General features: G+C 46.4%; 1 protein-coding gene across 1 annotated transcript in view; it reads right to left on the bottom strand.

Moving 5' to 3' along the window:
* The window catches only part of ADAMTS12 (ADAM metallopeptidase with thrombospondin type 1 motif 12), a 310,224-nt gene that overhangs the window by 33,680 nt on the left and 262,376 nt on the right, over window positions 1-14,168 (bottom strand). The window contains exons 18-19 of the mRNA XM_077894289.1: window positions 12,529-12,739; window positions 399-1,745 (exon numbers count right to left, since the gene is read on the bottom strand). Of these exons, the coding sequence (XP_077750415.1) occupies window positions 399-1,745; window positions 12,529-12,739 (1,558 nt within the window). The remainder of the gene's footprint in view (window positions 1-398; window positions 1,746-12,528; window positions 12,740-14,168) is intronic.

Raw genomic sequence — 14,168 nt, 5'->3', positions numbered from 1 at the left:
ATACAGCATACCACCCAGTGCTCATCCCATCCCTCATGTGCCCTCCTTGGTGCCCGTCACCCAGTCACCCCATGCCCCCACCCACCTCCGCCTTCGGCAACCCTTTGCTCCCCAGACTCAGAGGAGTCTCTGAGGGTTTGGCTTCCTCTCTAATTTTTTGCCGACGTCGGCTTTCCGAGCGAGATGCCCCCGCGGGCCCTCTGGGCGGCTCGGCCTGCAGGAGCGCGGGCGGTGGTCTACACCCGCTCGGCCGCCCTGGGGCCAGCGGCGGGACTCGCCCAACCCTCCCGGCTCGGGTCACTGCTGACCTCCCTTCATCTCACGGCCTCTGGCGGGGCTTGCCCCCTCTGGGTGAGGACCCCGCCCCCCGGGCCGGCCGTGTCCCCGCGGGCCCCTACCTCACTCCAGTTCCCCGCAATCCAGTGCGCGGAGCGGCCGCCCGGCGGGAGCCGCTGGTAATCGGACGCGTTGAGCAAGAAGCCCTCGGCGATCAGGGCCTCCGCGTCGGCCTCGGCCAGGCCGGGCCCCGGGCTCCGCGGCGGGGGGGCGCTGCGGGGGGCCGCGCGGCCGGGGGGCGCTGGCCCGGGTCCTGCGGGGGGCGCGGAGGGGCGCGCTGGCCTCCCGGGGCCCGGCGCCTCGGCGGGCGGCGGAGCGGGCCCTGGGTCGGGGCCGGACGGGGCCCGCGGGGACGCCGCCCCGAGGGAGGGCGTTGGGGGCGCCCCAAGGGGCATCTCCGCCCCCGGCGCCCCCGGCGCATCCTCTGCCGGAGCTCGGGTTTGGGTCCAGGCGACCGAGTCGTGTTCACTTCTGTTCTCTGACTGTTCGCCGCCTTCCCCGGAGCCGCTGTGAGCGTCCCCTCCTGCCTCTTTGGTCGAGGGGCCGTAGGAGGGGGTCACCTGCCCCCACGCAGGCGCGCCGGGCCGCGGCCAACGGGAGCCGCCCACTGTCGCGGCGGGAAAGTCTCCCGCGGAGGAGGGACCCGAGGGCTGGATGCTCAGGCCGGACGCGAGGGGGGGCCGGGCGCCCCCGGGGGCCGTGGGGGGAGGCGGGCTGCGCGCCGCCCGGGCGCTCGTGCTCAGGGACTCGGGCCCCGGCGGTGTGGACGGCGACCTGGGGCTGCGAGGAGTCGGAGGGACGGGCTCCGGGGTGGGCTCCGGGGTGGGCTCCGGGGTGGGCTTCGGGGTTGCCTTTGGGGTAACCTCCGGGATGGGCTTCGGGGTGGCCTTCGGGATGGGTTCCGGGATGGGCTCCGGGGTGACCTTCGGGGTGACCTTTGGGATGGTTTCCGGGGTGGCCTTCGGGATGGGCTCCGGGGTGGCCTTCGGGGTAACCTTCGGGATGGTTTCCGGGGTGGCCTTCGGGATGGGTTCCGGGATGGGCTCCGGGGTGGCCTTCGGGGTGACCTTCGGGATGGTTTCCGGGGTGGCCTTCGGGATGGGCTCCGGGGTGGCCTTCGGGGTAACCTTCGGAATGGGCTTTGGGATGGGCTCCGGGGTGGCCTTCCGGGTAACCTTCGGGATGGGCTTCGGGGTGGCCTTCGGGGGCTCCGGCTGGGATGCCGGCGGCTTTGTCCCACTGGAAATCGCGCCTTTGTTGGGCTTCAGGACTCTGCGGCTGGACGGGCACTGCTGGAGCCCACAGAGGGCTCGGCTGTTGGGTTTCCTGGTCACATCGCAAGGTTCATCATGGTTCTTGGCACACGTGACGCTGCGGATCCGCACTCCACCACCGCAGGACACGGAACACTGGAAAAGAGACACAGCTGTGAGTTTCGTGGGACTAGAGGTGCCGGCCCTCATGCACCGGTTTATCTATTCACGAGAGACACAGAGACACGGCAGAGACACAGGCAGAGAAGGAGAAGGAAGCTCCCTGCGGGGAGCCCGATGCGGGACTCGATCTCAGGACCCCGGGATCACGGCCTGAGCCAAAGGCTGACACTCAACCACTGAGCCACCTGGGGAGTCCCTCTCACACTCAGGTTCATAGCAGGTGAGCTGGAAACAGAACTGTGCCCGCCAAACTTGTTTTCTCCCCTCTTTACGTCTGGTTTCCGTGCTCCTCTAGTTTTCTTTTTTTTTCTTTTTAAGATTTTATTTATTTATTCATGAGACACACAGAGAGAGAGGCAGAGACACAGGTAGAGACACAGGCAAGGGGAGAAGCAGGCTCCATGCAGGGAGCCCAACATGGGACTCGATCCTGGGGCTCCCCAGGCACGCCCTGGGCCAAAGGTGGCGCTAAACCTGAGCCACCCGGCTGCCCCCCTCCTCTAGTTTTCCATGGAAAGACCTATCTCCTCGAGACCACATGGGGCTCAGAACCGCCCACTTACTCTCTGCAAACTGAAGATACAAACCACAACACAGTAAAACTGAAGTCTCCCCAGGCTTTGAACACGGGACAGTGAATTCACAGAGAGTACAATGATGCATACCAGACACCTACTCAAGAGATAGGAATATTATCTTTTCTAGGGTTGGAATGCTGTTCGATTACATCAAATATTTATACATTTTCTGGAATCTACTAAGTTAGTTATAAAAAACCTTCCCCTTTATATTTAGAAAACACTCAGTATAACCAATGTAGTCTCACCCAGGCAAAAAGGCTCCATTTCCACTTGCCTGTGTCAGGTGCAATCACATTAAATTAAGCCGGACAACTATCATACCCACACAGGTACACAGATCTGGGATGTATTCTGAGATTTAAAAAAAATATTTAATTTTTTAAAGATTTTTATTTATTTATCCATGAAAGGCAGAGAGAGAGAGAGAGAGGTAGAGGAAGAAGCAGGCTCCATGCAGGGAGCCCGATGTGGGACTTGATCCTGCGATTCTGGGATCATGCCCTGGGCCAAAGGCAGATGCTCAACCACTGAGCCACCCAGGCATCCCCCTATTCTGAGATTTAAAGGTGGGTAGTTAATCAAAGGTAGAGAGATCCCCTTTCCAAAGGGTGAGTCCTGTAGCATGGTGCTGATATGAGGGGTCACAGCTGGTGCCCCTTCCCGCCGTGTGCCCTCCACATTCTACAGGGCATGGCAAAGCACAGGCAGCTGGAGTGCCTTCAGAGGAATCCTAACAGGATGGTTCTCCCTCAGGAATCACGCTAAAGAATCTACTTCCTCAATCTCAGCAGCTGCAAATCATATGTAGTTATTGCATAACAATTTCTAGATGTTTTGAAAAATCTATACTTTTAGCAGACAGCTCCATGTTTACCTTTTCTTTCCAGTTTCAAGTCAGCCACCAAATATATCGCACTAGGATATAAACCATCTAGAGGTCTTCACTGGCTGTTTCACATCTGTCTATCTTCTCTTCCCGACCTTGAAGCAGGTTTTTGAGGATGGGGATCACATACTTCTTGACAGATCTCAAAGGGCTCAGAGCCATTCTTGTGTGTGGTACTCACAACCGCCCCGTGAGACTTATGAGGCAGGAATTATGATTCCACCCTCCACAGGAGAGGAACCTGCGACTCAGGGAGGGACTTGCTTAAAAGGCTGCAAGTCAGTGGCAGAGTAAGAATCCGATTTATTTCATAGCCTCATGAAATCTAGTGCGACACACAGAACAGGTGGCCATCTGCTGATTTCACCTCTTGACCTGACCACAAACTCAATTTCTGAAAAGCTACCCAAAGGCAAGAACTGTTTCTGATTCATAACTGAATTCCAGGATTGTTCTTGGGGACACAGTGATCACTCAATACACATTTATTAAGTGACTATTTCACCAAAAAACAAACAAACAAAAATATGGAATGGGAAAATTCTTCTGTGAGGTTATGCATTTTTTAGCTTATGTTTCTTGCCTTCTCAGGTCCTATTTTCAATTTCCATTGTGTAGGAAATAATATGGCTGTATAAAGATCCCCCTTCATTTTGTTCCAGTCAAGCATAATCCCTCCCTGATGCCTGATAGCTGTGAAATCAGCTCCTCTGAAAAACAGGAGATGTCTGTCAGCCCAGGAGACCGTGCAGCTGAGAGCATGTTCCCCTGTGGGTTGAGGTCACCTCCCTTTGGAGCCTGGCAAGGGCAGGCTGGGGGAGTGACTTGCCTGGTTTACTACAGTACTTCTGCCTTCTTGTGTGCGAAGGGGCTTTAGGCCCTGCCCGGTTCGTCCTGCTGTGCTACGTGCCTCGGGCAGCCTGGGTTTTGAGAGCTGATCCATGAAAGAGGCCTTGGCTGATTGATGCCAACTGTCCTCAAGCAGCAGGTGTACCTCCCTTTGGGTTTTTCTTTCTAAGAAATGTCAGAGTAGACAGCTACATGGCAGGAAGGTCTTTGATTTTTTCTTTCTCTTCATTCCAATTTTTTTTTTTTTTTTACTTGAAATGCTTATAATGTCCACAGGGAAGTTAGAATTCACAACTTTACATGCATTTAAAAGTATGTAGGTGTATGCCCTCCACCCCTACGTTGAACTGTGAAGCTCAAGAGCTATAAAAATACCCACCATTTGCTTCGACGTGGATGGAACTGGAGGGTATTATGCTGAGTGAAGTAAGTCAATCGGAGAAGGACAAACATTATATGGTCTCGTTCATTTCGGGAATATAAAAAATAGTGAAAGGGAATAAAGGGGAAAGGAGAAAAAATGAGTGGGAAATATCAGAAAGGGAGACAGAACATGAGAGATTCCTAACTCTGGGAAAGGAACTAGGGGTGGTGGAAGGGGAGGTGGGCGGGGGGTGGGGGTGACTGGGTGATGGGCACTGAGGGGGCCACTTGATGGGATGAGCCCTGGGTGTTTTTCTATATGTTGGCAAATTGAACACCAATAAAAAATAAATTTATATATAAAAAAAAAAACCTGTAAGAAAGGGCAGCCCTGGTGGCTTAGCGGTTTAGCGCCCCCTTCAGCCCAGGGCGTGATCCTGGAGTCCTGGATTCGAGTCCCACACCGGGCTCCCTGCATGGAGCCTGCTTCTCCCTCTGCCTGTGTTTCTGCCTCTCTCTCTCTCTCTCTCTCTGTCTCTAATAAATAAAATCTTTAAAAAAAAAAAACCTGTAAGAAGTAAGGTGAACTCCCCAACCTGCCATTATTAATTAACTGCACACAGCATAGTGACTACACCTCAGCTTTCTCCTCTGGAAATGGAAGTTAATATTAACCTTTCAAGGCTGCTGTGAAGATTACATGAGGCAATAGTCTTAACCCCATGCACAATAGAGAGAAGACAACTGGCAACTGGAGGCTCTTATTATCACTTTATAATAATGATGCTGATAATAATAATAACAATAACAACACAGGGCTTAGGAGCCTGTGGTTTCTACTGTTCTTGTGGAGCACAGGGGCACACACCTGGCTGTGGGAAGCTACGAGGTGAGCAGCCGCCTGGGTGAAGGACTTGCAGGCACATATCTAGAAAATACTGTGGATACCCATACGTCCCACTGGTTTATTGCTAGATTTTTTTTTTTTTTTAAGATTTAGATTTCCTAAGGTTAACAGAGGGACACATATGTATTTTTTAGAATTCATAAATTACAAGTATTAAATAACCTTATTTACTGTGTGAATTTGCTCAACCTAAAAGAATAAAACAGTGGTAAATAATACCTTGTTGGTTTAGTCAAAGCATTTTAGATTTTGAGCTTTCAAAACTGAGGGTTAAAAAAAAACAAAAAACAAAAAACAAAAACCTGAGGGTTATTCTAGAACAGAGATTCCAAAGTGGCAGCCTCAGGACTAAATTTGACCCTCAAACACAAATTCTTTGGTCTGTTCAATCTCTTTTCTTTTCTTTCTTTCTTTCTTTCTTTCTTTCTTTCTTTCTTTCTTTCTTTCTTTCTTTCTTTCTTTCTTTCCTTCTTTCTTTCTTCTTTCTTTCTTTCTTTCTTTCTCTTTCTTTCTTTCTTTCTTTTTCTTTCTTTCTTCTTTCTTTCTTTCTTTTCTTTCTTTCTTCTTTCTTCTTTCTTTCTCTTTTCTTCCTCTTTTCTTTTCTTTTCTTTTCTTCTCTTCCTTTTCTTTCTTTCTTTCTTTCTTTCTTTCTTTCTTTCTTTCTTTCTTTCTTTCTTTCTTTCTTTCTTTCTTCTTTTCTTTCCTTCTTTTATGGGGGCAGGAGAATGAGAGGGAGAATCTCAAGCAGGCTTCATTCCCAGCAGGGAGCCTGACATGGGGCTCGATCTCATGATCCAAGACAAAATCAAGAGTCAGATGCCTAACTGACTGAGCCACCCAGGCACCCTGGCTTGCTCAATCTTCAAACAGATGAAACACAAAAACTCAGTAGCCAACATTTAAAAAATAAGCAGATTTCATAGTAAAATTCCAGGTTTTACTCTCTCTGTCTCTCATGATAAATAAATAAAATCTTTTAAAAAAAGGAAAGAAAGAAAAAAATTTAAAAAGGAAAGAAAAAAATAAAATTCCAGATTTTAATCTCAAAAAAGCAGATGATCTGCAAGTACTGGTCCCATTCCCAAATGGCAACTCAAAACTTCATTCATGGAGACCTGGGTCTGGGAGCAATTTATGTGTTTTCCAGAACACCTACGTTTTGTCCCCACGTGCTTTCCTTACCCAGTAGACCCAGAGGCTTCCAATTAGCCCAGGAATGTGATTCTTTAGCACCGGGGCACATTGTGCCCAGCAGGAGAGTGTTAATTATCTACCAACTATGAGGGGCCAAAACCAAAGTTGCCTTTTCTAGCAGTCACGCCGGAACAAGCAGCGCTATTTTGTACTCAGCCCCATGCTTCTTCCAACACACCTTCCAACTGAGTTTATCTCCTTAGGAGCTGTCAAGCCCTGCAGATGATATAAATGCAGGACACAATGCCACACTCAGAGCTCATCTTGATGGGTAGTTTCCAAAACCACTGTCTGCTATGATTACTTTGTGCCCTTACCTTGTAATTTCGAACTCTTTGTACCAGGCAAGCAACGTCTTTTATTGCCCTCCCTGGGAGTCATCTTGCTCCCATGTGCCATTACTCAAGATTAAGATCTCCGGGGAGCCTGCTGAGAAAGAGGGTGCTGCTAAATGAGTCAAGCCACCCACCCAACGTACGCTGTGGAGGAGGGGAGCTCACAAATGGCTCGGAGCTCTAGTGCTGAGAGTTTACTAAAAAACACAGTCGGGGCTTATCATAGAGTTAGAGCTAAAGGGCTGAGTAGAGAAATAGCTAGTGCTTGGCTGTAAATAACACCTACTGTGTAGTCTTGGGAACTTATAAATGAATGATGGATCTCATGCTAATGCCAGCTTTGAAAGCATGTTGAAAAACTTGGGGAACTGTTATGTATTGTACTCCCCCCCCTCCCAAAGAAGATATACTAGAGTCCTAACCTCTGCCTATTCCTTACCCTTATATCTCAGAATGGAGACTTAATCTGGAGATGGGGCCTTTACAGAGTCAATCGAGTTAAAATGAGGTCCCCAGATGGGTCCTAATCCAATATGATCACTATCCTTATAAAAAGGGAAATTCAGACACAAAGACACATACACAGGGACAATGCCACTGAAGATAAAAGCAGAGATCAGAATGTTAACATCTACAAGCCAAGGAAACCAAAGGCCACCAGAAGTTAGAAGGCATGGGACAGAGTGTCCCTCACAGCCTTGAGAAGGAACTAATAACTCTGTCAACACCTTGATCCTAGACTTCTGGCTTCCAGAGCTGTGAGACAATAAATTTGTTTTTTATTTTATTTCAAGATTTTATTTATTTGAGAGAGAGAGAGAGAAAAAGAGTGAGTATGAGCAGCAGGAGGGGAAGAGGGAGAAGCAGATTCCCAGCTGGGCTGGGAGCCTGATGTGGGGCTCGATCCCAGGACCCTACGATCATGACCTGAGCTGAAGGCAGACGCTTAACAACTGAGCCACCCAGGCGCCCACATTTTTGTTGTTTAAACCACCTAGCTTGTGGTATTCAGTCATGGCAGCCCTAGCAAACTCATGTGGTACCCTAGATAATTAAACAATATATCAGACAGGAGGAAGAGAATCAACATGGTCCTGAACTGGTTTTCTGTGAGTAGTTGTGTCAAAAAAGGATGGCTATACGTGTTCTCCAGGAAACCTGGCAAAGCACAGGCTGCTGACATCTGAGAAGAATGAGATGTTGGCACTCACAGACATTCCGAGCCAAAAGAGAAGGTGGTCGAAGCTAAAATATCAGGTGTTCAGCTTTGTACTTGATAGATTCTCAATTAGTTGGTTAATTGTTTGTTTTGTTCATTTGTTTGTGTGCTTTTATCAGGCACAGAAAGGACATGTCTGCTTTGGGAGCTCCATCCACACCCCGTCAAATACATTAAAAAGATATTACTAGTCTTGAGGGAATATAATTTATTTCTCTAAAAACCATCTGAAAAGCCTTTTCTTCTTTTGCTTTAGAAGTATTTTCAGAAGGGGCAACTTATTTAATAAGAGTGCTCTGATTTCTCAGCAATCATTATGCATAGTCTGGAATTCCAGAAAAGTGACAAAAGCTGCTCTATAAATTGTTTCCAAACATAATACATTTTTTATGAATACTAAGGGCTGTCATATTGTTATATTTTGTAGACATTTGAGATGCATAAGGCAGAGTGTTGATAGTAAAAGCTCTGCTGCCTGCATTAAAATCCTGACTCCACTGCTTTAAGGACAAGCCTCTAAACATCTCCATGGCTCAGTTTCTTTACCTGTAAAATGTGGTTAATAAGGCTGTCACGAGGTATTGTGTTAATACCTATAAACGTGTTTAATACACATACTAAAACGCCAGTAAGTATCTGCCATTCAAATGTAAATAATTATTGATTTCTGAATTTGCTGTGGCCTTTGTTTTTATGGAAACCATACATTAACCTTTTCTTTATTTAGGTCTCAAACATTTTTGTAGACCCCTGACTCAAGCCTTGTGCTTACAGTGCTCCATTCGTAAAATGGCCTTGAACTCAGGGCGTGGGTCTAGACGACAATGCGGAGGGGCACAGATCAGTTCTGTGAGGGCATCTGGGTGCCACCGACTGGACAAGGCTTGCAAAATCACAGTAGCATAGAAGAGAGACACTTGTCTTCTTGCTTGAGAATGAAGTTACCATTTAGTGAACACTCACTATTTGCCCAGCACCAGGCAAGGGGCTTCTGTGGATTATCTTCAAGCCTTACACTAACCCTGTCTTTATAAGTGGGAAAAGGCTGAAGGGGGTTTAACACTAGCTCAAGACCATATAATTAGGGTTGCCAGGGCTAGAGAACCTAGGAAAATTACTCTCCCACTAAATCCATTTGCCTAACTGCCAGGAGTAACAGGGGAATTCATGAACAATGTCAGCATCATGGAGTTATCATAGATGTTCAATGAGGCAAACTCTATAGTGTGAAAAGCACTGAACAGATGATAGATGACACTGTTATTTCAATCTATTTACTCTACCAGGAAATGACTGTTTCTATAGCTCACTACGTCCCAGGTGTTGTTCTAGTAAGACGTTTGGAACTATTAATTCATTTCATCCTCATAACTTCTCTTGAGTCTAAGTACTGCTGTTTTTCCTGTTTCATAGATGGAGAAAATAAGCCACAGAAAACTAAAAGGAATCACAAAGAGATTAAAGTCACACATCTAATAAGTGCTAGAGCCAGGGTTTGAACCCAGGGCCTCATGCCCCAGAGACCATGCATGTTCTTCACCAGTAGACTGGCTGGCTCTCACAAGGCAGGTCACCGAAGTGGTATATCTAATAAAAACGGGGGGCCACAGAAACTTGGATACCCTGTCTTTGTTTACGACAAATCCAGTCTCCCTTCTTTACCCTCTGTGCCCAGAAAGTAGGTTAGGTGAAAACAGGGTAAGATTCTTGGTGAAATCTGAGATTGGGGGTAGGAGTCATGTTCAGGGCATGAGCTTAGAGAGGGAGGGGCTGGTCACAGGGGCAGAAAGGCCCCCAGCTCTTGCTAGGTCCTCCCTGTCCCTGCTGGGTCGGGGAGGAATGTGCCAGCCTGGCACAGCTGAGCCCACTCTTCTCTCATTGCTTGGGTTGGCAGAGGTGCCTTGACAGGGAAGGGAAGTCAGCCTAGGGAGGATGGCGCTGCAGGAGCCTCATAGTTCTTAGATCTTTTGGCGCAGTTACCTCCTAGCTTCTGACATCCAGGGTGCCCCAACCAGCCCAGTGCAGACCAAACGATGAGGTATCCTGGGAGCACTACCCGGCATCCATTAATGTCAATCTCAAGACAAGCTCTAGACCATGAATATTACGATAGCAAGAAGACAGCACTATAACAACTCTCTTAAAAATGTCTCTGGGCCTAGTTAGAATGTCAAAGACATTTCCTCATATTCCAGCAAAGTTCATTAGAGGGCTAACATGTACAGACATTAGCAAGATAGCAGAGGAAAGAAAGGAAGACCCACTGGATGAATATTTTGTCGCTGATTTAGCTAAAAGCACCTGTCATGACAACATCCCCCAAATGAAGGCCAGGGCTCAGCCTTTTTGCTCAACTCCATCAAGTGGAAGCTAGAAACTGAATTCCGTGTCTGCTCACAATACACTACGCAATGGCCTGTATTTGGAACAACAGACACGAGTGCTTGTCGCATCGTGCCAACTTTTTGGTCCCTTGTTTTCCAGTTAGGGCACATCATTTTCTTCTCCATAAACATGAGCACAATAAAAACTTCTCAGCCAAATATGTAATTGTAATCCTTTAAAAAAGCATGAAGAATCTGGCAATTAGTAAATTCTACTTGACCAGAATTATGGGCTGCTTCAGATGCAGCCAAAACATCCCTGGTAAACAGATGTAATGGACCAGTCACAACACCTCGTCCAGTCTTATTTGGACAACACTGTAATTTACAGCAATCTAGGCTGGCCCCGGGCTACCCCGTCCCCTCCCAGGATCAGCCCCATTGCCATATGTGCACAGATTAGTTTGCAGGTATGTTTTCTTTGCATGTATTTGTCTTTCTTTCTCTTTCTTTCTTTCTTTCTTTCTTTCTTTCTTTCTTTCTTTCTTTCTTTCTTTCTTTCTTTCTTTCTTTCTTTCTTTCTTTTTCTCTTTCTTTCTTTCTCTTTCTTTCTTTCTTTCTTTCTTTCTTTCTTTCTTTTTCTTTTTCTTCTTTCTTCCTATCTTTCCCTTTTGATAGAAAGTTTTTACAACACAAGAACCATTTCCTTTTTATTCTCACCTTGATGCCCAAAGGAGCATTCTGCACAGATTTAGAAGCTAAATAAACCTAAACTGTGATGATGAACTAATGAAATAAAGTTCTGGAAATAATGTTATCACAGTGGCTGTATTCAGATGAGTGTTTCTGCTTTCAGATAGTCAGCTTCAGAGATGGCACCTTTGCTTATATAAGTTTCCAAAGTCTTCTTTAGATAATAGTTCGGGGCAGCCTGGGTGGCTCAGCGGTTTAGCACTGCCTTCAGCCCAGGGCCTGATCCTGGAGACCCGGGATTGAGTCCCACGTTGGGCTCCCTGCATGGAGCCTGCTTCTCCCTCTGCCTGTCTCTCTCTCTCTGTCTCTCTCTCTCTCTGTCTCTCATGAATAAATAAATAAAATCTTTAAAGAAAAATACTTTGATGTTCCTTTATTAGTACAGATACTACTTACTACACTCTCCTGAGTCAAATATTTTCCATTTGTCTGAAGGTGAGTCCTAAGAGGAGTTTCTATGACATTCTGGTCACTGGTAGCATTATTAACAAAAAGCCCAGGGCTTTCCAAGGAAGCTCAGAAGAAGTCAGCTTTCATCCATGAAGTCAGGACTGTTGGTTTAAAAACTCATTTATTTTTTGTCATTCCTTAGGTCATTGAACTGCAGTGCAGGAAAGCAGAGCAAGACCCCTGAAGACTCTAGGACACTTGGAGAAAAAAGGGTTCCACTTCCGCTACAGACTCTGGAAGCACAAGGCATGACAGTACCAGGTTCCATGGTGACCTAGAGAAAAGTGAAGCCTGGGAGTTTTTTGGGAACTTCTACCCACTGATTTCTAATTATATTCTGAGAATTTGATTGGATTCATTTTGGGAAAATGCAACAACACGTATTTGAATTTATGTGGCTAATAATAGATGTTTGAAACCTTGGTCAGGTCCAGCCTTGACCCATGCTGAATAGAGAGACAATTTGAGGGGCTTCTTCAAGTGTCAAGTTTACTGCCTCTCATTCTACCATTAAAGCTACATTCCTCCAGTTTTAGTTAGCTGCAGTAGTTCTAGTGAAACATAAATGTAAGCGTTTAATAAACTAGCTCTTGGGGTGGGTGGAAGAGTCCTGATTTGCTACCAATGGTTTAACGATGGGACAGCAAAAATCCTGACAATGTACCAATTAGCTGTTGTGAGCCTGTGCAAATGGGATCCCTGGCAGGTACTTGACTACTGGACAAGTGAGAAGAAAACCCTGTAAGAACAGAAAATAAGAAAGATAGGTTACAAGGCAGTGGGAAATGCAGGAAACAGGCCAGAGGTGTTAGACACTGGCCACTGTGCCATTTTCTCTAGAGTTGCTCTGGATTAGGGGCAGAAGGGGCAGGGGTGGCGAAGTAATGAAGCTCACCTCACTCCAGTTGCCCACGGTCCAGTCTGACGGACACAAGATGTCTCTGTTGCAGGAAATGAGGGTCTTGGGCTTCAGCAGGTGCTGGCAGTCTTTAGCTGGGAGGGCCTGCTCATCAGAGCCCATGGTCTGGATGCATAGCACTGTTCGCTTCTTCTCTCCATGGGGCCCACACGATGCTGAGCATGCTTCCCACTCCCCTGCCCACCACCTGCAGACACACATGGACATGAGTGCTGAGAAGAGCAGCACAAGTATACATATATATATACATTCAGTTCGGCCACTGGAAAAAGAACCAGGTGCAGGGGTGCAGGTACAGAGCTGGGTGGCCCTTGGAGATACTCCAGCCTGCTGGCATAGACAGGGCCACAGCAGGCCTGTGCAATCATGGCTTGAGTCTAGCACCCGGCATAAGGAGATGCCCTAGATGCCCTCTTCCTTTAGAGTCAAGAAAATAGATGTCTAGTTTTCTATTCTACAAAATAAAGCACACTTAAGCCTTATTTTCCTCATCTGTTAAATGGATATCACCATCCTAATCTTACATGAGTGTTGTAGATTAAACAAAATACCAATTTATATGTAGTGCAGAGTACAGAGCCTGACGCATAATAAGAATTTGATCACTTGTAATTTTTGTTGTTATTTTGACTGTTGCTATACCGAGTAAGAGACTCTAATAGAATCTAGGTCCCCTGGCTCCTACCTGAGTGTTTTTCTGTTCTACTGTGAGGCGGGTACTGAAGAAATTGCTGATTTTCAATTATCTAGGAGACGGTTAATCAGAGGCATTGCCTTCATTCTCCTCATCTCCTTCAGTCTACCTATTACTAGTTTCACTGGTCCCTTTGATAAGAAAGCAGAAGGAGAAACAAAATAATTTCTTACTTGTCAGCTATTCTTGACAAGTCAAAGCATTGAAACTGTTTGCTAAGTGAATACTCTGAATTCACTGTGGCAAAATAGGATGTGAACTCTTCCTCTACACCATTATCATGGACGATTTACTCCAGATTCTAGAAGGCAGACCCCATGGCTACACAGAAAGAGCTTTTCAAAGTAGGAGGGAGCCCTCTCTTCTTTCCCTTCTCCATCACTGTGTAGATCTTGCCCAGCACAAAAGAGAGAACAAGTATCTTGATCCAGTGTGGCTTGGGTTCACCATTGTTGGCAAGTACAGCCCACTTCTTCGGCTCTCCATGCAGTAATAACATGGAATGCTTCTATTTTTCATGGGAAAATAGTATAGCGTGTGAAGTTGTTAGTTCCTGAATTGAAGGAAGACTTCTAACCTTGAGATAGCATGGAATTTTGAAGAATTTTGTACTATGATTTATATTTAGTAAGTATTGTATTTATTTGGGCAACACTTCTTATGATTCTCATGCCTTTAATCTCAGGTTAAAAATATTTGAAGAAAGCTACTCCTTGATTCTATTATATTCTTTCAAGTTATTCAGATTACTTATTTATTCTTTAGTGTTTAACGTCCATAATTAAGTTATTAAGACTATTTATTCATTTATGTATTAAGTAATAATAATAAATAAGGTTATTCCCTTATTCCTTAGTGTTTATCATCTGGCTGTCTTGTGTGGATAAAGAGCTAATATTGGAACCACATGATGTGAAAACAA

This window comes from Canis aureus, chromosome 4 (assembly GCF_053574225.1).
Source record: "Canis aureus isolate CA01 chromosome 4, VMU_Caureus_v.1.0, whole genome shotgun sequence".
Classification (NCBI taxonomy): Eukaryota; Metazoa; Chordata; class Mammalia; order Carnivora; family Canidae; genus Canis; species Canis aureus.
Note: the sequence above shows the minus strand (reverse complement) of the source record. Positions and strands in the feature narration are given on the sequence as shown.